The following is a 24,296-nucleotide window of genomic DNA, read 5'->3' as shown; positions in this document are numbered from 1 at the left end:
AGAAATTGAACTAGACCAACTTTCTCCAGATATAAGATATAATATTCATACTATATGTGTCAGAAGACAACAAATATTTTTCCATAAGGTACAGTATGTAAATGAAAAAAGGAAATAGCGTAGTTAATCTTTCTATCTAAACGTAACACAGTTTACCTATTCATAATCTATTAAACCTTTCTGAAACCCAGAAAGCCTTTCATACTGTATATTAACTGTTCCTGTACTAAATGACTGATTAATGTAATATACAGTTTCTGAAATGCTTGTTCTAAACGGTTTCTATCCAGATGTATTCAGATTTATTGGCTCCGGAGAAAGAGGATAAAATGACTCCTGGTGTGTTTTATAAAAAATCAGTGATGTTGTTTTGATAGAAGTGACAATTGATTTAAAAGACAGTGTTTTAATTTTGAGCTCGGTGTGTGAATAAATAATGTAGACGTTTATATTGTTCAAGCTGCTGGATCGGTGTAACCCCTGCCTTAATTTCTTTGAGGCCAACAAAAGAAGTTGGAACAGAAGTATGAACACTGGCGCATGACAGTGATAAACCCAGAGGTATAATATACATGAAAGAAAAGGAATGGAAATTAACTTGTATAATCCTGTGAGGGAAGTTCCTGGTTTAAGCCTAGTTGAGAATAAAGTTCAAGGCATTAATGCTATCATTTCCTTTTATTGTGCTTCATTACAGTCCCCATATGGAAAGGGGCAGCCCAGGGCACAACTGGGCTTGATTTTGTGCCCTTCGGCTTCTGTGGCAAGAGACATTCCTTCTCATCCCACTTATCTGACCAGTGGATAAAGCCCTAGGAAATCTGGGGGATTCTACAAGCTTGGAAGTAATCTAATGAATGAGAGCTCTTTGTGTCTCCTGTGAGGAATTCCAAGTTTCCAAGTTGTGGAGCCAAGAGACTTCATCTTTTCTTTAGTTGTCAGGACTTTTTTGAATATGAAGCAGGTTCTGATCGTTAGGTTACTGTTAAATCTACTTTTTCTTCCACTAGGTCATTATGAGAGCTGAGTACTGTAGCTTTGGCTAATGGAACTGTTTTACTCTATGAGGTGTGTTGTTGTTATTATTATTTTTAATATTATTATTAGTCATAGTACTACTAGTACTTACTCATCTCCTTTTGAAAATCCTGTTTCCTGAGAGCTGTTGTTGTCTGTAATTTGGTGAGGTTGTGATGTATTGTGTAGTATTTATTTAAAAGGTTTTCTTCATAAGCGCATATGCCACTAGAATTGATTTGGTTCTAATAACGCTAAAATGCAATTGCTGATTGGTGGCTTTCCTTTTGTGACTGCCACAGTTGTTATGACATCATAATTGCAATTACTTTATAATTAACTAGAATCGCAAATTGATCATGAAAGACCCCACCTCTCCAACAGTAACGTAGGTCTTGTTAGCACTGTGTTAATGGAGTTAATGGAGATTTTGCTCTGGAAGAAGCAGTGAGACACTATAGCCACAAGGGGGAGGAATACGGGGTTTATTGCAGAATGCAGTGCGAGCAGGCTTTCTCTGGGACAAGCCTTGAGCTGACTGTATGGAGGTTTCTCGGAGTCATCACCATGTCCAGGGACATGTGACAGGTCCTCTCAAGCTCCAGAGCCAATGGTGAAGGCGGGTGGGACAGGCAGTGCAGGCCACAGAGTGGCAGGTCAAGGATGGAGATGTGGGGGTCACGGAGAGCCAGTAGTGTAGTCAAAGCAGGCCCAGGCACTCTAGAGCTGGACCAGTTGCCAGCCTGACCTACCCACCGGGATCACCCCCTGCCTCGGGATGGAGACTAAAAGGGCAGTTTTTATCAGGAGGCAACTGTGCAGAGAATCCACCCAACTGCTCCTCTTTCTTTCAGTGTGTAATGAAGAGGTGGTGTTGTGTGACTGTTGGCGGCTCACAGTTGCCTGTTGCTGCCAGCCGGCTGTCAGTGCCTTCAAACCTGTCATCGTCAGGGTCCATCAGAATGCGAGGCACCAGGCTCCACAGCGAATTATTTAACCATCAGGCTTGTTCCCTGGCATTCAGCACATTAGCCTTTACGAAGCTTTGAAACTTCTGCATCATTACTATCCAGTCCAATATACTGTACAGCCGTCCTGTCATAGAAAAATAAGCGGCCCAGAGGCCTGCAGGCAAACAATGTTTTTGTTGTTCAATGTTAAGAGTTTATTTCCCTATGTAATTCTTTATTCTAAATAATTAAATGTTTTTTTTTTTAAATGGGCTTTATGAGACATCCAATTTATTATCTTTTTTGTACTCTAGGCTTCAGAAATCCAATTTGGAGCCGAGAGAAAATAAAAGAGAAAACACAGAGAAAATGAGTTTTATCGCAAAGTACAAGAAAATGATTTAGACTAGGTAATTCCCAGGCAGCAAATAAGCTTTATTTTTTAACTGTTGTTTGTACGCACTAGATGAAGAAAAGAACCAGGAAAAACATGCAGACTCCATAATTTAGAATAACACTTCAAATTATGGGTGGGTAATACACTTTAAAGCAGGTTACTGTATTTTATTTTTTGTTCTCCACGTATCTTTAGACCCTGATGATTCTTCTCTTGACTCCAGTGGATAACAATTTACAGTATGTCGGAAGCTTTTTACCTTTCAAAACACTTAAGAGGATGGAGTTACTTGTAAGAAAGAAGCCAATAGGTTTCAAACTACCAAAAATAGTATAACTGCCCATCTCATTGGAACAATATTGATTTGGAAGCATCTCAGTTTCATCTCCAGTGGCTCTACTCCTTGCCTTAGGTACAGAGGTTGGAACTTAATAATAGCATTCATGTTCAGACATCTGCAGATCTTTTATTAGCATTTACAGGTCTGAAATGGTTTTCATATGCAGGCCTTCAATCAGAGTGCTAATATTTCGCTGCAGTGGAGTGCAGTGTTGTCGGTGGAAATGGAAGTGGAGTTTACTACAGCGCGGGTCCGTGGTGCCAGTGGAGGTTCGATGGTGACTGGAAGTGCCGAATCAAATCCTCGTCGCTCGTCTGACTTCACTTTAGGGGCAGTTGGATTGGAAATGTGGAGGGAGGCACCAGTAGTGGCAGGCGTAGGAGTGGGGGTATTCAGCAATTGCAGTTCACTCCCAAACGCAGTTAAATAGAGACAAAAGAGGTGGTGACGTATTTTAATGAACCAAATCAAAAAGTAATTAATCACTCACATACAGTACGTTGTTATTATTGAAAATAACAGTCATAATGAGAATAATAAAGATATCAAATATTCACGTCTTGTATTTGAGATATATATATATTTAAATTATCTTTGGACACATGTTTAATTGTACATTGTATAAGATCCACAGACCTACTAACTTGCTATTAAAGGAACAAGTAATAGGTTTATTCTGAAAAAAAGAAGAAAGAAAACACGTTTCAGCCATGCAGCCTCCTTCAGGTGTGAGAAAGACAGGGCAGTGAGCAAAGGTAATGTAGCGGGAGAACAAAAGCTGGGAGGGAGGAGGAGTGAGAGGCGGGAGCAGGGGACAGAAGAGAGGCCAATCAAGAGGTGTGAAGTCAGAATAGGTGTAGAGAGGTGTGAAATGAAACCTACAATGAATAGAGAGAATTTAGAAGAAAATCTTTCTGATGGATGAGTTCGGAAAACCGTCTTTGAGAACACAGACGGAGAGATTAGTGTGATCATGGCCGTCAGAGATGAAATGAGAAACAATGGGCTTGGAGAAATCTTTAATCTTCACAGCCCTAACATGTTCTCTATAGCGGTCTCCGAGTCTCCTTCCTGTTTCTCCAATGCCCAGCCGTCTACATTGGATTTCAGCAGGGAATAAACCTATTACTTGTTCCTTTACAGCCTACGCATCCTGACGCAGCTGCCCACCTAAACTAACTTGCTATTATATGTTTGTTCCTTAAAGTAAAATAGTAGATCTTTAGTTTTTGTCTCATGTATTAATTGCTTAAGGTTAGTATTTTGCAGGTTTCATTTTACAAGATCCATCCATTTTTTAACCGTTTCGTCCAAAAAACGCAAGCCCTGGGCACAGAGTGGGATTCACCCTGGCCATGATGTCAGTCCAGAAAATGGACAGATTTCAGTTTATGTGTTTTTATCGTTGGTTACAGAGCATTTGGCTTTATTTATTTCATTTTCAAATTATTAAGTAAAACTGAAGAAATGTTTAATCATCATTAATAATCAATTGGATAAATTTTATTTTTTTTGTTTAAGAGCTGCTAAAGGAGTATACAGTATTACAATACATCTTTCCTGTTTTAATGTTTAGTTCTAGATACTGTGCAGTATATCTGGCATGATTATTCTACATTTTTAATAATACTTAAAGCAATCAAAAACAAAAACTTGATTTCATATTAAAGTGGTTACGAAGGGAATGCATTTTTGGTTAAAAGGAGTGAAATAATTTACAGATAGGACACTGAATCCCCTGAGCTCATGTGACTTACAGTAAAGTTTATTGTATACCTTCAATATGAATATTTTACTGCAAAGATATGCTATGCCTCATTGTTAAAACTGACAGGTTATTTACAGTATAGTGCTGTAAAGCTACCTCTCTAGAACCATTAACTGAATGAAAAGGACACCCAGGAATTTCTTTTTGTGCTTGTGTTAAATAATATAAGTTACCTGCAGTTCACTTACATATGAACGCTAATGAAAGCACCTAAAGTAAATTGTTGCAGCACCTTAATCACGGATGATTTAAAGACTAACGTGCTATAAAGTCATAATTGCCTCATAACTGAGCAACAAATTGCTAACATACTGTTTCATTAGGATAATAAAAAGCAGGAAATAACAATGAACTCCACAAGTTTCTTGTTTTTCTGTTGCTTTTGGTAGAGCACAAGCTTCTATTTAGGCATGATAGTATTGCAGTCCCTCTCATCTTAACTCATTACTGAGCCTAATATTCCCTTATTCACATAGGCTGATTGCTACAAAATTGCCTGAATGGCAGAGGGCTTCGTCCTGATTATGTGGGTTTAGGTGTATCTTTGCTGCCTTCCTTGTCTGAAAATCGGAGACACAGACCTGATGCTACTGTATAGCCAAAGCAGCAACTCTAACACTTTATAACATGATAAGGCAGCTTTTGATAGCACCAACCTGTGTGATAAAATGATCGTGACAGCAGTGAGAAAGAATCTAATAAGGGAATTGATCTGCAGCTTCCAATTCTGTTGGAGCCAACATCGATCAATGTTTCTGTCAATAACGAGATCTTATTGAGGCCTGCCTAATTTTTTTAGATGATTTCTGGCGCTTTGTGACATGAACAAGAGGTAGGTGCTTACTGAAGTACAGAATAAGCTGTGTCAGTAGTGACAGCAATGTGTATTCCTCAGCCTTCATGTCTCCTTTACATACAGTATTATACTGTACTGTATATGCTGGCAGTCAGAGTTATGGGCACACGCTTTACAATCTCAATGAAATACAAAGAAGGGGACAATTTTTCTTGAATTATTGAATTTTCAAAAACGCATCGATCTTCTCCAAAGCAGAGGAGGTTTAGTTTTCTTTCTTCTCCAGGCATTTCTCAGAAAAGCACACCCTTGATAACAATCACAGCTGTACACATCCTAGGCATTCTGTCACACAACTTGAGGCATTTTTACCTTATGTTACTGCGCATACAACTATAGCCACCTCGCAGTACTGTATGTGCTGGTTGCAAAGTGTCACAGGAGATGGTCCTGACTCCCGTGTAGTACATATTTAGGACCCTATGCAGGTATAATCCAGAAGAGACCGGAGAAGGACATAGGAAAAAACACGGAGAGGAATGGATGTGAGGACACAGGGGGCGGTGCCGACGGTCATCCAGGTGCGAGAGGGAGCGCAGGCAAACAAGTTCAGTGGGAGTCCAAAAGGGAAAAACAGGGCGCAGTCCAAAGTCCAGGTAGCCGGGAGATCAATCCAAGACAAACAGTTAAAAACAGGAACCGAGTCGGAACCGGAACAGGAACAGGGAAGTTAAAAACACGATGACGAGGCCAGGCGCTCAGAGCTCCGGACTCAGATGGTCAGGACGCCGCGGTGAAGCCGTCGGGTCTCTCCTGGTCCCGGAGTCCATCTTCCAATACTGAGCCCAGAGCTTAGAAGGCACATAACTTATATAGGTTAAACAGGAGACAGGTGCACGTCATAATAAAACTAATAATAAAAGGTCGGAGCGCCCTCCAGAGGAGGGATGATGACCGTGACAAAACTGCTTTCCTTTTACTGTTTTAGCAAATTATCCTGGCAGAGTTAAAGTCAGGGGACTGATAGGAAAGGTGTGCCAATTTGAAAACTTGTTTTTTTTCTAATTTAAGCAATTAAGGTGTGACCTGCCTCTGTGTTAATGGTCATTACTGTGTTGTTAAACAACACATAGCTCTCATAAGGGCAGTATGTCAGGGCTCATTTGGTACAACGCCTGCTACAGAAGCTGATGTAACCCCCTTGGAGTGAGGATAGCACTGAAATCTCTTCCGATGGGAGTCCGAGCCATCTTCCCAAAAACCCGTCTACTGTCCAGTATGTCGGGAGTGATGATGTGTGGCCCTGTGAGCAGCCATGATCAAACCCCAGCACAGGAAGTTCTGCACTCATCATGGTGATAGTGAGAGTGTGTAATCCATATACAGAGGTTTCAAACTTCACCAAGGCAAAGGCAAAGCTGTACAGTATATGTGGGTTGTCTTATTTCTAAAATACACTGTTGTATAGGTTCCGTATTTTTATGTAATAATGGCCTTGGCGTCACAACATTATCATATCATGTGAACAACTGAATCTTGTTCTGAAGAAGTAAGCTAGATTTTCTTGGTCAGTAACCTTGCTGTTCCGTGCCAGTTCCTATGGGCTCATCAGCAGACATGGTGTAGGCAGACGTGCCATCTGAAGAGGCTTTCATCAGCTTTGAGCTCCTGCCCACGAGAGCAGCCTGCCAGCCATTGCTCATGTATAATCTTTCAGTACTTCAGATCAAACTTTTAGCGATTTTCCGTCTCATATCCAAGCATATTCTAAAACTGTACTGTTAAATAAACAGTAGATTTATTGTGACTCTACAAAGAGAAAAATCTATCCATTTATCTAATAGTACAGATTTGCAATGCCTGGAAATACTGTATGTTTTTTTAAGACATTTCTGCAACCTTTCAAAGAAAGTGGGGTACAGACCCCTCTTACTCCAAAACACTGCATTCTGGACTTGCATTTTGCATTTTGCTTAAATGGGTTTTATGCCTTAAGTTTTCATTTCCTTATATTTTTGGGAATGGAGAGTAATTTTGATACCTATGTTAAATATAATTAAAGAATCTTATTACTTGCCAAAGAAATGCAAACATAAAATCATGACAGGTACAGTATTCCCATTTCTGACAGGAAAATGCTGCATTTGCCTGACCTAACCTGTAAGTCTAGATTTGAGCTTTGAGCTTGAATCTGTCTGAAGTAGTTTGAGGCCTTTGTATAAAGTCATTATTGTTTTTTTATGTTCCCAAATGACAGTTGTCGGTGTAACAAAATGCAAATTACGCTTGGTGGGTAGTACCTAATTGCAAAGCCTGAAGCTGACGCAGCAAAAAGAAATGCTATGAATGACAGTTATTGGAGTTTGATGGGAAGTTGAGTTGCATGAGGGAGACTAAGTTTATTTTGTTCTTGCTTTTTCAGCAGGTTTCTCCATGCAGATAATAAGACAAAATACCCCAATTAAGAATGATCAGCAATAAACAATAAGAACAAAATTTAACTTCATATAATAAATGCAATAGAGGCACTCCTTGGGTTAAGTAACACTCAACTTAGCCCAAAGAAAGTAGCAAAACTATGTTAAAGGTATGCCAAGTGTGACTTCATATAAATCCACTGCAAATTAATGCTAAATTCCAATTTGTATAATTTTAAAAACGTGGGAACTATTTACAGCTGCAAAGGAACACTTTAAATAGCACTTTCTCACATTTCCATTATTTAATCCATGACTTTTTTATTTTTACATCCTGTTTAACTCCTGAATTTGTTTTTATCTTGTCGCAGAATAAAGCTTTTTGAATTATATTACAAGATATACTGTAATGTGAGCTGAGCAGGACATACAGTAGAATAGGACAGGAAGGGAGCCTACTGCCATCACGATATGAAACAGTAATTTACACATGGCTCATAAGCTGACTCACTGATCGGTTTCCAAAACCAAACTCTTACATAAGACACCAGCCTCTGTCATTAATGTGAAGTTCACCAGTTGTGAACTTTCTAAAAACCACTAAAGCAGAATGCAAAATAAAGATCACTACTGGTATGAACAGGGTAATGATTTTCTGTATTTCTGTAAGTAGCCCATCATCTCTGCAGGTCTGGCTTCACTTTAGTTTTTGTTCCCAAGAGGAATGTGGTTAATACATGCAAGATGCAACCTTGAATTTGGTGCACATAACCCATTAAAAAAAATTGGACAACACACAATAAGTGGGCTCCTATTAGGCCATCTGGAGAGAAAGTGTTCGGCAGTGATGGCTGTGGAGACAGAAATAACCCCTCATCTCTTCAGCCGATGCTGCCAGCAGGCTGTGATTTCAGCTAGGCTGCCGTTTCAGGTTGCATGGCCAAATGAAGATCCCCTGTTTCCTAAGGGTTGCCATTACATGATCTTAGCTTCCAGTCAATCCAACAAATAGACACGAAGATGCAGGGGGAGGTGCAATTAGAAATGGGTCTTAAACCTTAAGAAGAGAAAGTGCTCACCTGAAAGATGAAAAAACAAAGAAAAAGTTAAGGAGAATGATAAAAGCCGCCCCCAGAGGAAAAAAACAATTCAAGCAAAGTTTTTGAACAGTAGAAGCAGGGCCTGGGGAGTTTCACAGGCGATGTGATTTGCTGATTAATTCATCTTTATTGCAGTTTCATTGACTTGCCTAGTATGACACTCTGAGGTTTTAGAATGAAGTTTTTTTTAGATCATTTTGTACTTAGCCATGGGGTTTTCACTGTGTCCAAATGAGGAGAACCAGAGGTACTGTAGCAAGTTAAAAAATATTTTAGTTTTGCACAGGACATTTGTACCCACTGTGCTGACTTGAAGATTATTACAGCTAGAAGGAACTATATAAATATATATATATTATAAATATAAATATATATATATAACGTATATAAAGAAGGGTGGATTTTGCTCAGTTTGCACTTGCTAGCTAGTAATGACCAGGAAATCATTTCACTTAACTGGAGCTCAAGGAGCTTTTATAGGTTTCTTTAAAATTAGAAATTCATGTCTTATATGGCAACCCACTGAAGCTAAGCAGGTGTGAGCCTGGTCAGTACCTGGATGGGAGACCTCCTGGGGAAAACTAAGGTTGCTGCTGGAAGAGGTGTTAGTGGGACCAGCAGGGGGCGCTCACCCTGTGGTCCATGTGGGTCCTAATGCCCCAGTATAGTGACGGGGACACTATACTGTAACGGGGCACCGTCCTTCGGATGAGACGTAAAACCGAGGTCCTGAATCTCTGTGGTCATTAAAAATCCCAGGGCGTTTCTCGAAAAGAGTAGGGGTGTAACCCCGGCGTCCTGGCCAAATTCCCCATTGGCCCTTACCAGTCATGGCCTCCTAAGAATCCCCATCTATGAATTGGCTACATTACTCTGCTCTCCTCCCCACTGATAGCTGGTGTGTGGGGAGCGTTCTGGCGCACTATGGCTGCCGTCGCATCATCCAGGTGGATGCTGCACATTGGTGGTGGTGGAGGGGATCCCCATTGCCTGTACAGCGCTTTGAGTGGAGTGTCCAGAAAAGCGCTATATAAGTGTAAGCAATTATTATTATTATTATTATTATTATTATTATTATTATTATTATATAAACCTGTGATTACTTGCTTTTTGTGAGGGAGCTAGAAAAGGTTGAAAAATCAGTACGGTTGCTTATAATTTGGCATCCTGCTGTGTTTAGAGTACTATTATTCTATTTTATACTAAGTAAGCATGAGATACTTAAGCGTAATATTTATTTTTTTTAAAGTCCACATGAATATTTCTGAATTTAAAAATAATTTATTAAATGCCAGTGTCACAGTTCTCCATTTTGGCAAACGAGTGGGTTCATTACATTTAGTGTGTCTAAATGCATATACAATTATCTATTATTCTTACTTTTCATATTTCCTTTGTATATTATTTTTCCATAAGAGCTTGTTGATTATTTTTCAGAGCTCTAGAGCTACTTTTTTTGTGAGTGCCGCAGATAACTGGTTTGTAATCTTCTGCAGTGTTTTTCATTCAGCTGTGTAGTTTTGACAGCAAGTCAGATCCTAAAGAGCCAAGCGCATAATTTAACTGAGCAGATTTCATCATTCTTATTAGAGATTAAGCTTTCCGTTTTCATAAGAATTGATTTGCAAAGCAGGGACCTTATGTCAGGGTGTCCTTGTCAGCGCTTAGCATTCAAGTGGATGATAATTGGAGAGTGTGTAAAAGAGCAAAGAGGTACAGTATATTATGAGCACAATAAAGATGTTTGATTTTAAATTCTGAGTAAGTGGTTGGCTATGATTAGAAAAGCAAAGGCAAAGGGAAGTGTCTGTTCTGAACTGGAATAGCTACTGTTGGACTTCAGGATGGAAGTCAAGCAGGGATGATATTTAACATTACAGGAGAAAGTCTATGGCAATTTATTTGAATTAATATGTTGCTTAATTCACAACATTCTTCTATTTTCAATACCCACTTAGTCTGATTCAGGGTCACCTAACCTGGTAGACATTGGGTGCAAAGCAGGACACACCCTGGATGTGAAGCCAGTCCTGAGAGAAAGGATTTAACCTACAGTATTTAGATAGTATTTAACTATTTAACCTAGATAGTATGTCTTTGAACTGCAGGTGGACACCAGAGTATGAACAAAAACACACATGACAGCAGAGTAAACGCAGAATGTGTTTGAACCCAAGACCAGGAGTGCCAGTGGTGTTCAGGAGTGCCATGAAGCAGTCCTAAACACCACTTTGCTGTGCCTTAAATTGCACTCCTTTCTCTGTTGGTCTGTTTCTGGCTCATCAGCAGTAATAAAAATGGGAGTTTTACTGATGCCAAAATTTTATTTAGCTAGGAAGCTTTAATAAATAATTTATTGCTCATAAGAAAGATTCCATTAAACATAGAATTCAAGTGTGTTATATTTGGGACCCTGCGATGGACTGACGTCTTGTCCAGGATTGAACCTGCCGTGTGCCTGTTGCACGCAGGGACAGACTCTGGCTCCCCACAGCCCTGAATTAGAACAAGCTATTAGAAAATGGATGGATGTATTTGTGAAATCTGCAAAAGCATTGTTTATAATTATGTAGAAATTCATTGTAACAAAGTGATGCAGAATTTCAGATCATACAAACACATTTTTTTTGCATGATTAATCAAAATGTTTGACATTGTCCTTTAAATAAAAATGAACGGTTAATGTTAGTTATCTACTGAATTTGGAAAGGAAAAACCCGATACAAAGGCAATTACTGATCAGTTTTGAGACAAAAAATATTAAAGATGATACAAACAAATGTTTTTTGATCTAGTGGCAATTTAAGGCCCTTTGATAAAAATTAATAAGTCCTATGGGATTGCACGGGAGCTAATAAAACAAACTTGATGGAAGCAGTAACCTTCTCAGTCAGATCCTGATAGATTATATTGCTGTCTATGCTTATGCACCAAATCCTGTCTAATGCTATACCTCACAGTTTTATGCCCTGAGAGATTTATGAAATTCAAGCCGAATGCTTTCCTTCATCTCTTCATCTCTGAATCACAGTACTCTTCCAATTGTTTGATGCTATCATCTGCAATGAAGTGTAACAAGACTTCGAAGTCTGAAGGAGGCATGGTGTGATTGTTTTGAAGGTGGTTGCAGATTTGTTTTGCTAACTGCATTCATCACCATGCTGTCCTTTGAAATTCACTGCGCTTTGCATGGGACCAGACAAGAGGAAATGCTCCAAACCTCTCATCTTATTAAGAAGTTCTGGAAATGGCAGATGAATCTGTGTAGACGGACTCTGGCCCTGAGGACTCTGCATTTCAACTGTCAGAGACTTCTCCTTTTTCTTGTGATATTGCTTGTCAGTTATTAGAGATATTCACACTGTTGATGGTATAAAGCCTTGGAGCAAGGCAGGAGAATGTGCAGCAACATATGGAGCCTTTTTGCAGTGTGAGCTGAGAGATGTGGTTTTTCATGTGTCTGGAGGGCTTGCCATCTTGCCCTTTTGTATTATCATTCTTTTGCCTCCAACTCTATTTAAAGACAGTTATGAGTTGTTCTGTCGTTAAAAAAGAAAAAAAAATCTTTATGCTTCAGTTATTTCTAAACTGCCTGAAGATGTGTGCAAAACAGTCCCCAACTGTTTCTCTAAGAAGCATGTGATGCACTGGATTTGATAAACTCCTGGAAGCATCAAAGGTTATACTGTATAAAATACCTCGCACTGTAAACTGCAGTTTCTTTAGGTCTACCACAAGCATCTTAACCAGACTTAATGAGTCGATTTATTGGTCCTATTACCTTCTGGACACAAAAGGTCTGGACAAAATCCAACACGTTGGATTATAGTTCCAAATTATCTACTACAGTATACTGTATATTCAGCAAAGGCAGGTGTTTAAACCTTCAAATAATCAAGTGCTTTTTTGTATAAAAATAATTTATAGTTGGTTGAAAAAAATAGAAACAATAGACTATATTGCTATTCATATTTTTTCAACCACTGGTTACTGTAGTGTCTGGTTAGGCTCTTGCTTTCAGATTAAAAAAGTATTATTTGAATACAGTTAGGAAGTTATTCAAGATCACTTTAATTTCTATAAACAAAACACCTTCAGGCTGTAATCAGACCTTCATGCCTTGAGTCAAGGACCACTTGAGCTACTGTCTCTGCTTTATTGTATTTTAAAGATTTTTTATGGGACACAAGATTTGAAGACCAAAAAAATCTACAAACCAGCACTAAATGTGTCCTTGGAGTTGTATAGTTTCATAAATCATGTGTTTTATTATACTGTATTTGCAGTTAAGCAGATCTGAAGAAATACACAGAGAATCCATTGGTAATTAGTCTGCAGATTAATATGTGGAAATGCATTTGGTTTAGTATTCCTCTGGAGTGCAATAGAAATAAAGAATAGAGTATATAATCAAATACTGTGTGAATATTAATGTAAAAAATCCTTGAAGTCCCTAAATCCCCAATGCAATTATTTTCTATTCACATTAATTATTCCTAACAGATGACATTAATGACTTTGAGTTAAAACCCATGTAAGGAAACCCTTCACAAGATCAATGCTATTTAGAAAAGGGTCACTTTTAAACTCACACATTGCGTCTGAAGCAATCTCATCTAAAACAGCTGCAGTGTATTGGAAGGTTAACAATTCAGACTATTTTAAGAATGCTTATGACACAGCTATCCTTACTTGCACTTGTTGAATACTTTTGAAAATGCCAGACTTTTCTCTTTAAGATTTATTAATGTACTTTAAAGTATCCCCTAAGAAAGGATCTGTTATGTAATCATTCCTGATTTTAAGAGTTTTCTAGTGTTGTCTACTTTAATCCAGTAGTATTGAAGTTATTGCAGCTGACATTATATCCTTGATTTTGGATTGGAATTTTTAAAATGAAATATCATTTTTTACTTTTGTGTTATATTTTGTCTAGAAACTACACTCTCGAATCATGGATTTGTCATCTGGAGATCTACTGTTGGAAACAGAGAGAAGTAAAGGTTTCCTGCAGCCCCGAATTCCAGAAATTCCACTTCATGTGAGACACATTTCTTTGTTGTTTATTTTACAGTTAACTCTTTTAGATACCTTAAAAAATACTGTGAAGGTATCGCAGATGAAAAATGGCACTCGTCCCCAGAAAACATTACTAGAGATTAAAATACTTTTCTCCCTCCCGCCTCTGAAATTCAATATCACGTCCCCAGCTGATAGTGCAAGCAGAAAGTGTCACTTTGCACAAAGAGAAATAAATCTAAGTCATATTCCAAGAACACTGTTTTGAGTATTGATTACAGCTCATCGTCTCTGAAAAAAATGTCCAAGAAGCTTTTTTTTTGTAAAAGACAGTGTAGAGTATTACTCATCCTACGTTTATGATATATTATGTATGAACTTTTAAAAAATTCATGCACTCAGCATTTTTTCCAAAGTGGGGAGGTTGAGTAAGGGGGTAAGCATTGTGTTGTTAAGGCAAAAAAGGCAGTGTGTCTTTTTTATTAAGAGTTGCTGACAGTCCTTCTTTATGGAAGAAGGGATGAGATGTTACAAATTGTTTCACTCTTTTGAGCATTTTCCCACTGTCCTTTGTCAGTTAATAGTTTCCTTTGTCATGTTTAAAATACACATGCAAGCTGAAACCTACTTGTTTGGTACTGATTTCATAATTCTTTTTATTGGTGTGATATTAAACTGCGTTTTAAAAATAGGGGCATGTGATTAACGCAGTGCATTCCTGTATATGCAAGTTTTTATGTTAATGAGAGGCCATGTACTGTAGCATAAATATTATATAAAGATTTATGCTGTGCTGTCACCTTTAAAAAATATCCTTTATATTGGGAAATTAAACAATATATAAATAGTGTATGCATTTATGAACATTTATGTAATATGAATACTTAAGCGAATATAAATATCTAGTTGTTGTTGAAAAAGTAAAGAGTAGATATTAAAATGGATTGAGCATTTTACTTTTAGGCAAATAGCATTAAACTAATTCAGTTAAGAAAAGAGCACTAAACAGTTATAGTTGTCCCTTAACCCTTTAGTCACAGAAGACCATACAGCTGTTTGGTCTTTAGTTTCTGAAACACCTAATTTACAGAAACCACACAGGCTGCCCTAAGGTTAAGGCTTAAAAGGTATAATAACCAAGAATGTTAGGCCATTTAAAAAATCACACAGCCATGCAATTTCTTTTAATCCAACTCAATAAATAATACTGTGATACAAAACTCTAGCTGTAAAATGCTATCTGTTCTTCATTACACTCTTGCTCGGAGCCAGCCTTTAGTCACAGTCAACCAAAATCGCTTTTGGAGAATGGTGATAACTACTAGTGCTCCAAAGGCAAACATGGGCTGTCAATAAACTGCATGGGCATTGAGGATCAGCTGTCCAATGCTGACACAAAGATGGATTGCTGTAGATCGGAGAGTTTCTTCTATAAAGAACTGAAGTAGATAGGAAACTGAAATTAGACTGCGATGGGGGAAGTTTTATTCTCGGTAGATTTTCCCTCTAGCTTTTTCTAAATTAATTTAACTTGTCCAACCCACAGTATAGTGCCTCATCTGTTATAATGTTTTTATCATAATGCAGTTGTCAGAATATACTTGCTCTTCTTTTACTGTCTTTAACCTTGCTGCCAACAGAATGTGCATTTCTGTACTTTTGCAAATGCATGTAAATCAAAACTGAATGCCCAGGAAACCTATAACGTCGCCTGGTTTTATTGATGATATGATATATAGTCACGTTTTACAGTACTTAAGCCTTTAGAAACTGCAGGTGTTGTCTAGGTCTAATCATCTCCAGATTAGCAGTTTTTGCAAAGACAAACCCACAGCAGACAGCAGACATTTTGCAAAGCCTATCTTGATTCCTGGACCATTGAAATATTTTGACTGCTCTGACTTTTGGCAGAGTGGTTTTCGTTTATTTCTCCTAAAATTATATATTTTTTTTTAATTTTAGGAGCAGGTTGAATCAATATTTCTTTTCACAGCAAAACAAAAACAAAATATAATAAGATGTTGAGTTATTCTGGAAAGCCTTCAATATTTTCCATTAACTCAACAATTGTATTTGGGCTGATAATGTATTCTCATATATTTATATACATTTTAGTTTAAATTAGTTTAGCAAAATTCTGCACTTTTTTCCTGTATTGACATTATTGACATGCAATATTCTTAGATGCTTTAAACCATCAAAATTAACCAGTGTTCCAGAGTGGCTGCAAGATCCTGTTTAAATGTCTCATATATATTATAATTTGAGGTTGTGCTGCATCATTTGCTTTCTGCTCAGAGGGTAATTCTTATTGTTTCATTCTTCTGGTTAATCTCCTAATTGTGACACTGTTATTCATCTCCTTCACCATCACTTCATTTTCAAGAAAAAACAGTGACACGGCACCGCATGTATTGGCAGATAGATAGGTTAGGTGTTGCATTAATCATTCACTCTTCATCATCCACTTAATGTTGTAAATTAAGTTTTTGCTCGAGTTTTGACTTTAATAAAAGTGAAGCGATTTAGCTCTAAAATATGTGGATACCTACGCAGAAATATAATGAATATTGATGGGGGAAAGAAGGAACAGGCCTGTCAAAGTTTTGATTTCTGATGTCTTTCTGTTATTTATTGTCTGCGGTTCCTTAGAATCATTTAGAGTCCAGACTGCATGGTCCCAGTCCTTGTCAACAGAAACTGCTCTCCAGATAAGTCTCAACAGATGACCCTGTGCCAATGTGTGTCACTGCCCACCAGCAGGATAACAGCAGGCACCTGGCTAATTGGTTTCAGCTTAGATAACTATAATCCGAGGCTGCTGCCTTCTCCATATCTGATGAGAGCTCCAATACTGGCACCAAAACTCAGTGCGTCCATGAGTAAAACTGAGCCTATAATCTTCCTAAGGGTACTAAGATGTGATTCCACACACGTCCTTCTGTGCAGGATTAACACGCAAACACTCTCACTCATTGAGCTTACAATACCAGACACAGATGCCACATGCTTTCTCTGACTGATTACGACCAATGCATATTGATTTCCTCAGTGTAGTGAAGTGTCCACTTTGGCCTTCGTCCATGCTAGTCCAATGCTTTATTATGGTAGCTACTGAGCAGCACCCTAGTAGTGCTCAATCAGTCTGGGCTGACTGCACTCTTGCACAAGTCCATATTTAATAATGTGTGTCATTTAATCAATGGCTTTATTTTCACCTGGATTAAATATTGAATGATTGAAATTTTTGCTCTTCAGCTTGCCTGCCCGACATGAAAAGGTGTCTTATAATTTTATAATACAATGATATAATTTGATCCTATATTATCTTAAATGCCAATATGAACTGTCCAATTCTACTGCACAAAGTGTAGAATTAAAAAACGTTTTATTTTTCATCTGATTCAAAGGTAGATCTTATAGATGTAAATCCCCTTTACAGCACACACAGCTATAGGGATCACCAGTCAGACAAATCAGTGAATGGAAAGCTGTAACATCTTTTCTACATTATTTCCCTTCGAAAGGGGATTTGGATGTGAAAAAATTAATTTGCCAAGGATAGTAGAGAGAAAAAAAGAAATCTAACTTTATACCTTCTGTATAAAAGATTGTATATATGGAGCAAAATAGAGAACATTGCCTGACATTAAAGACATTTCCCTAGGAGAATGCTGTGAGATCATGCTGAATTTTTAATTCAATTTAAAGTATCAAATTTAGAGAGTTCATTGTTTTTCAAGGACAGTTTTCTTAGTTTGTTGTCAAAACATGATATGTTTGATTTGTTGAAAGCCTGAGCACTTCGGGGATCATGCTAAAAGGAATAGTTTGGAATCTAAGTGTTACATGTACTGTAGTTCTCCTTGGGTTGTGAACCACAATGACCTGTCAAATGTTGTAGGAGCAGTCACTATTGTACCTAATTTAACATGGACTATCTGTGTATACAGCAGTACTCCAATGTACTGGGGGGACGACCACTTCATTTTCTGTGTTATTTTGTTTGTTTTTCAGCAATTGCTTTACAAATTAATTTAATTTATTCCAAACGGCAAAGAGATGTGTGCTCTCTTTTTGGTATAAAAGGATAATTACATCTCTATATGTTTTTGCAGGAATCCCAGCAGAATGTAAAACCTGGAATTTCCATCATGAAATGCCAGAGTCAATTAAGTTTGACAGTACCTACTCAACTCTACCCTCGCAGCAGCTGTAGCAGCAGTGAACTATCCCTGTCAAGTGCCTGCAGCGAATACTCCAGTGGTTCCTGCACGTGGAATGATGGAAAATCTTGCAGCAAAATGGTAAAGGCATTCATTTTGCAGATCATTTTATAATTATCCATTTAATTTTTAGGGTACTTAGTCAAAAACTTGCCTTGGTATAATGGATTATGGCCAAAATGAACAGATTTCAATGAAGATGAGAGAGGTTATGTAGTAGATCTTGGTGACAAATGTAGATGTGTTATGTTTAATTAAAGTGCTCCATTGTGTTATCTCTTGTAATTTAGTAAAGTGTATGTCTGAAGCCATATGGTTTGCCATGTGTGATATACAGCCATGGTGAACTGGCAATAAAACTACATAAATACTGCTGCAGAATATATATATATAAATTAACAGATACTTAGCACTAGACATTATTTTATTTATACTGGATGTTTTCAAAAGTTTTGTTTACTAGCTCAAAGAGCAGTTGAGGTGCCATACAGCTGAAGCCAGTACATTCTTCCTGTATCTGAAAACAAAAGTAAATCTGAAATGTATCAGATTTGCAGTTTAGCACTGCCATAAGCTGTGAACAGCAATACATATCTTTGACCCACGGAACACAATATGAGGAGATGTCAACTCTGAAAAGGATCCCTCAGCGTTCAAACAGGTTGCAGCAAGCAGAGAGAGATGGAACACTGAGTTCTTTTTAGCGTGTCTGTGTGTGCAAATGATGTCTGAGACATCTCAGCTGAAGTAAATAATATTAGAGTGGATATCATTAAAGCAACAGCACCATCATTTTCTTCTTAATACTCTTTCTCTCTGGGCTTCTTATTTAAATATATCATTAGAATTATTGATTTTGTAATGTAACTCCCTATCCTAGCCCAAGGAGGCTTGTAAAAAAATAACTGTAGTTAATTTTACATTGAATTGTTTGAACATCCCCTATCTTAGCGTAAGTCCAAATGTAAAAACTAATGTTGTTACCTTAATATACAGTATGCTACACACATTAAAACAGTATCTAAATATTCAGTTACTTTATGTGCACAAGTTATGTGCATTCAAACCGCAAATAACATCTAACATGGGTACTGAGTTGTGGTTCAAACAATCTCAGCTCTATTCTTTGAAAATTTAAAATTCATGTTCTTTCAAAAAATCTCTCTCTATAGAATACACTTATATGACATCAAATCTTCTCAGCCTTCAAAGTTTAAATGTGTGGAATCATTGCAGTGTGTCTCTGCTAGCTGCCTTTAAAAGGTACAGTCAGTATAAGTAATTGTAATTTCAAGTTGATTGATGGCTTCTCAGAATCATTATTTGAAGCTATTGCCGGTTATAGTGATATTAAAAGTTAACGGTGTAGGGGAAATGGATGGAACGAATACTATTCCAGTTAATAGGAACTTGTAATAGAGCAGTTAAACACTTAAGGCAGACACATCATTCCCAATCTCAAGATAAGTGTACGTCTGGTATTAAATGTGTGTGTTTCTGATTTAGTAAGCAACCTGTTTATGCTGCTGGTCCTCTCTCCCATATGTTTTGTCTGAATAACATAACGTGGTGAAAAAATAATTCCAGGTTCAACAGCTGTTGTAAATATGTACAGTATATACTGTACAGTAGATACTTTTGATTTAAAGTACAGGAGATATGTTATTTTGCAATTTCACTATTACTTATCAAAAGCATATCATGGTAAAGCTATACCATTTCTGATGTATAGATGATTGTTTTAATACATAGAAAAACAAACTATACAGCAGAATATCTGCTTTGAGATGCTCACCAGGGTAGATTGTTGTTGAATACACGTTCCGTTAAATATTTTGGTTCACAGATTGCTTGATCTTCATACTTAGACTATTAACTTTCTCAAGGCATACTGGCTTGGTTAATTCTAGTCTCCAAATTGTCAGAGTGTGTGCGCTGGGGTCCCATGCAGGGTGTGGTCCCACCTGACTCCCTAAACTTCCAGGGTAGGATCTGGGTTATCAAGAACATTACTAGGAATAAGTAGCTCACTGATAATGATGGATAATTCTATCTACCCATCTGTAATTGAAAAATAGAATTACAAATGCAATGCATCTTGTTCTTCATAGTACGGGTTGTTTAACTGGGATTTGGGTGTGTTTTGCATCATAGTCATCACTGACGTGGGAGAAGAGAGTAAGCATTGGCTCTTCAGCCCCGAGCAACATTTCCTGTCCCACCGAAGAACAGCCCCCTACCAGGAAGAAAGAGAGTCACATCCTTGAAGGTTTGAAGAGGCTTCAAAAAAGGAAGCCAATGGAACCATCTTCCCTCAAATCCAAATGGGGGTACAAAGACTGCATGAACTCTAATGAAGGGATCTATTCCCCTGGGATAAAGTGTGGAGGCCAGGGTGCCCTCAAGTCCCAGATGCCATGCAAAACTACAGGACTATGCACAAAACGTGAACATGGCAAAAAGTTCACATATGAGTCTGACTCTCACGATGATGCGGATGATGAATCCACGAATGCTCCCTCTTTATGCCAAGAGATTCCTATCAAAGACTGTAGGACATACTCCAAGAAGCTAACCCACAGCGTATCTGATAGTCTATTCAGCTGGGAGTACAGTGGGAAGTCAGTGACAGGGAAGCCTTCATACTTCAACTCAAAGGAAAGACCAGAGAAACTAACAAGCTTTATCAATGGCTTTCTTCCTGGGGAGAAGAACTGTGCAATTCTCAGCCCCCCTGTCCTTCAGTGTGAACCTAGCCCAACAGAGAGGGACTGTGCTCTCCAGCTTTCAGACTTTGACGACCTGGAAGTCTTGGAGGACTTGCATGTGGAAAGTGGAGACGAGAAGACCACTGCAGTACACCAGCTGGCAGAGAAACAAGCTGAAGACACTAAGAGGCTATCAAAAGAGGTGGACAAAGAGTTCACTCTTCAGTGTCAAAAATATCAGAGCAAATCTCAGCAACCAGACAGCAGGCCAAAGACTTTTAATTTGATAAAGCAGCAGAAGGTAGTGAAAAATGCATTGTCTGAAGAATGTATTACTGTAGTATTTGATGCGGAAGACGGGGAGCCTATTGAGCTCAGTTCACAGCAGACTGGAGTCATTTCTGTGACTAGAAATGAGATTTCAGTAGGCCAGCAGCAGACCGTATCCACTGCTGAATATACTAAACTGATACCTCAGGGAAAGTCTAATTGTCAGAAAGGAAGCAATGCAAGAAACTACACAGTCTTAGAATCCCCTGAAAACCAAGCTGAGCATCAGCCTGACAATATGGCAGAAAGGAGTGTTATTCTCTCGAGTGCATGTGCCGACACAAGTTCTGAAAGAGTGCTGTCACACATTCCTCAACAACAAAAATTAATAAAACCCATCTATAGCAGTGTTCACAAAGTCAATTCATCTATGCAGAATGCTTCCACTCAAAAGGCAAACCTGACCAAAATACCAAGCAGAGGTAAAGGATCCCCACAGAAGGTGTCTAAAGTGTCTGCTGCTGAAGCCAGCAATAACAGTGGGACCTCCACTTCTTCTTTTCAAGAGAAGTCACCATCTTCTCCTCCAGTAAAGTTGTCAAGGTATATAAAACCTCATGGAGGCAGTTGTATTCAGAGCCCAAAAGCAGAACTTGGAGTTTCAAAGTACAGTTCCCCACCTCAGCAAAGCTCCAAGATTCCCAACAGGAATGAGTGGGGAAAGAGCTCTTCCACTGGAAATTCAGGATCCCCCCTTTTACCTAGACGACACATAGAGCCTGTTGACTACGGGGAACAGCCAACCAGAGACAGGCTCTGTGACGCTAGACAAACTGAACTCAGGTCTCCCTCCCCTCCTCCCCCTCCAGGACGATCTGCTTCCTTACTTATAAGACCAAACTATGAAAACACACCTGTCGCACTTAAACCTGGGGCTCATCTCACTGCAGCAAATGCTTTAAGAGGAACTCCCCATTTATCTCAAATACACCATCAACACCAACCACCTCTACCTGATATGCAACATTTAAACTCTCCTAAGGGGCAATATATAATGGAACCAGATGCAAGTCATTGTACAGAAATAACACCTCAAAAGCTAGTGGAAAATGCCAATCAACACCTGCAAAAGTCTCCAGGGATAAATCAGACCCCAACGAAAGGATCACCTAAAAGGGCTACAGCTAAACTGTACCACCCTTCTTCTGGATTTGGTTACGTCCCAGATTTCCAAGAATCTGCATCCAAAAGTTCTAAGAAAGTGCCCTGTTTCTATAACTCTCAGAAAGGCTTCTCACTGCAAAGCACATTCTCCAGTAAGAAAGGGCAAACTCCTGAGAATGGGTTTCCTCTACCATATAAAACCTCTAGCAGCTTGCCAATTTCACTGCAGGGTCACTCACCAAATACTCCTGAGTCACAGAGCACTCAGAGTTCTCAGGTGTCCCCAACCTCCTCTAGTGTTGGAATTATTCCTCAGAGCTCTGAAGAAAAACTTTCAAAGACACGTATTCCCATTGGCCTCAAGGCCCTTGTGAAATCACCTCCTTTGCTGAGAAAAAGTTCTACGGTGCCAGGAAAACAGGAGAAAGATAGTATCAATTCAGCTTCCAAAGGGACCATGACAGCAAGCCATTTCAGTGAATGTGATACATCAGAGGGAATTGCGGATTTTGAAATGGAGACGGCAAAGTCGGACCAGGAGATCAAAAGTGAAACTCACAGTAACCCATTAAGCGTGGAAACACTGGAAACATCTGTAGTGTCTGAAAATGGAAGCCCTGTTTGTGCTAAAGGGGATGGAGAAAGCAGACTCTTTAAGAGGTCAGTTTCAGTTACAAATAAAACTCATTTAAAGCCTGCCCTGGGGATGAATGGGGCCAAAGCTCGTAGCCAGAGCTTTAGTACACATTCCGGGGAGAAACCTAGCGCCAGTATATTGGAAGGACCTGGAAAGATACGGACTCAAATAATAACAAATACAGCCGAAAGAGGCAACTCCTTGACAAGGCAAAATTCGTTAATTGATGGGTTTCAGCTTAAGCCTGCCACCGGCCAGAGTGAAAGTCCATCCCATTCTCCAAGAGGTGTTGACGTCTCCTACAACAGGCAGGGGTCTCATGGAAGCATGAGCAGTCCAAGTAAAATAGCTTTGAGAACCACCCCCAAGGGCGATGGCTCTAAAAACACTTCAGTGGGTGATGGAAGCAAGTCGCCACCACAGAAAGAAGCACGCAGTCTACCTCTCGCTGATAGGTTTGGACTTAAAAATTCTAGACGACCTGTTAAAGTTGCATCACATCCTCTGTTTGATACTGTATCGTCTCCTGTCTTCAGCACTGAGCAGGCACCAGAAGCTAATGGAAGCAGGTTGTTTAGCCCTAACCGGAGTGAGCTGGTTAGGCCTCTGAAAAAACAGGACCCAACTAAAGGGCCGGAAATAACTGAAAACCCCGTGAGTCCTTCAGTATCCACAATAGAAGAGAAGGTTATGATGGGCATCCAGGAGAACATGCAAAAAGGCCAAGTTCAGGACAAGCCACAAGCCTCGGAAACAAAGCAGAAGACAGGCTCAACCTTGGCGAGCTGGTTTGGCTTCCGGAAAAGCAAGCTTCCTGCTCTGAGTGGCAAGAAAACAGATGCATCTAAAGCAAAAGACGACAAGAAAGATATCAAGATTGGATCAGTATTAGGAGGCAAGCAGATGAAGTCTGACAAAAAGAAAGATAAGAAGAAACATGAGCCACAATGTAAATATAGTCAAGAGCAAACAAAGAAGGCAGAGAATAGTGATAAACTGGGTTCAATAATGGATCATTGTAACAGTCAGCAAGGACAACCCGTGAAGCAGATACAGCGTTCTGCAACCTGCGTAGGAAAGGATCAGTTCATGAAGGAGCTACTGAACAGGTAAAAATAAAACCTGGTAATAAATTCACAGTATTATACAGTTTCAATCATGGGAAGCAATGCAGAAATTAATTAAGATCATTACATATATTCCTTTTTTAACTTATTATTGTTGAAAAAGATTAAAATCATATCCACATTTTTATTTTTGTATGCCTGCCTTATATGTTTCAAACTCCCCTTTAAACATCAAAATTAGTATAATTCCTACAGTATATTTTCAATTCAAATTTTATTTCTTGGTGTTAGTTAAATGTCGAATTATTTTTTGTAAGTTACTTTTCCATTTTTAATGGTTTAAGTATGGCAAAAAATAGTAACTGTAGTCAAAAGGTGTATGGAAGATTGAGTGCATACATACTAAGATATACAGTAGGT

The 24,296-nt window shown here is 38.7% G+C and overlaps 1 protein-coding gene across 15 annotated transcripts in view; it reads left to right on the top strand.

The window, feature by feature from the left end:
- Positions 1–24,296, top strand: part of LOC148649414 (nck-associated protein 5-like) — a 263,578-nt gene that overhangs the window by 202,337 nt on the left and 36,945 nt on the right. For all 15 annotated transcript variants that reach the window (XM_088606030.1, XM_088606032.1, XM_088606033.1 and 12 more), the window contains 3 exons: positions 13,722–13,826; positions 17,923–18,111; positions 20,185–23,918. In XM_088606030.1, the coding sequence (XP_088462156.1) occupies positions 13,722–13,826; positions 17,923–18,111; positions 20,185–23,918 (4,028 nt within the window). The remainder of the gene's footprint in view (positions 1–13,721; positions 13,827–17,922; positions 18,112–20,184; positions 23,919–24,296) is intronic.

This window comes from Lepisosteus platostomus, chromosome 14 (assembly GCF_059453375.1).
Source record: "Lepisosteus platostomus isolate fLepPlt1 chromosome 14, fLepPlt1.hap1, whole genome shotgun sequence".
In the NCBI taxonomy this organism is placed as follows: Eukaryota; Metazoa; Chordata; class Actinopteri; order Semionotiformes; family Lepisosteidae; genus Lepisosteus; species Lepisosteus platostomus.
This window is presented reverse-complemented; position numbering and strand designations above follow the sequence as displayed.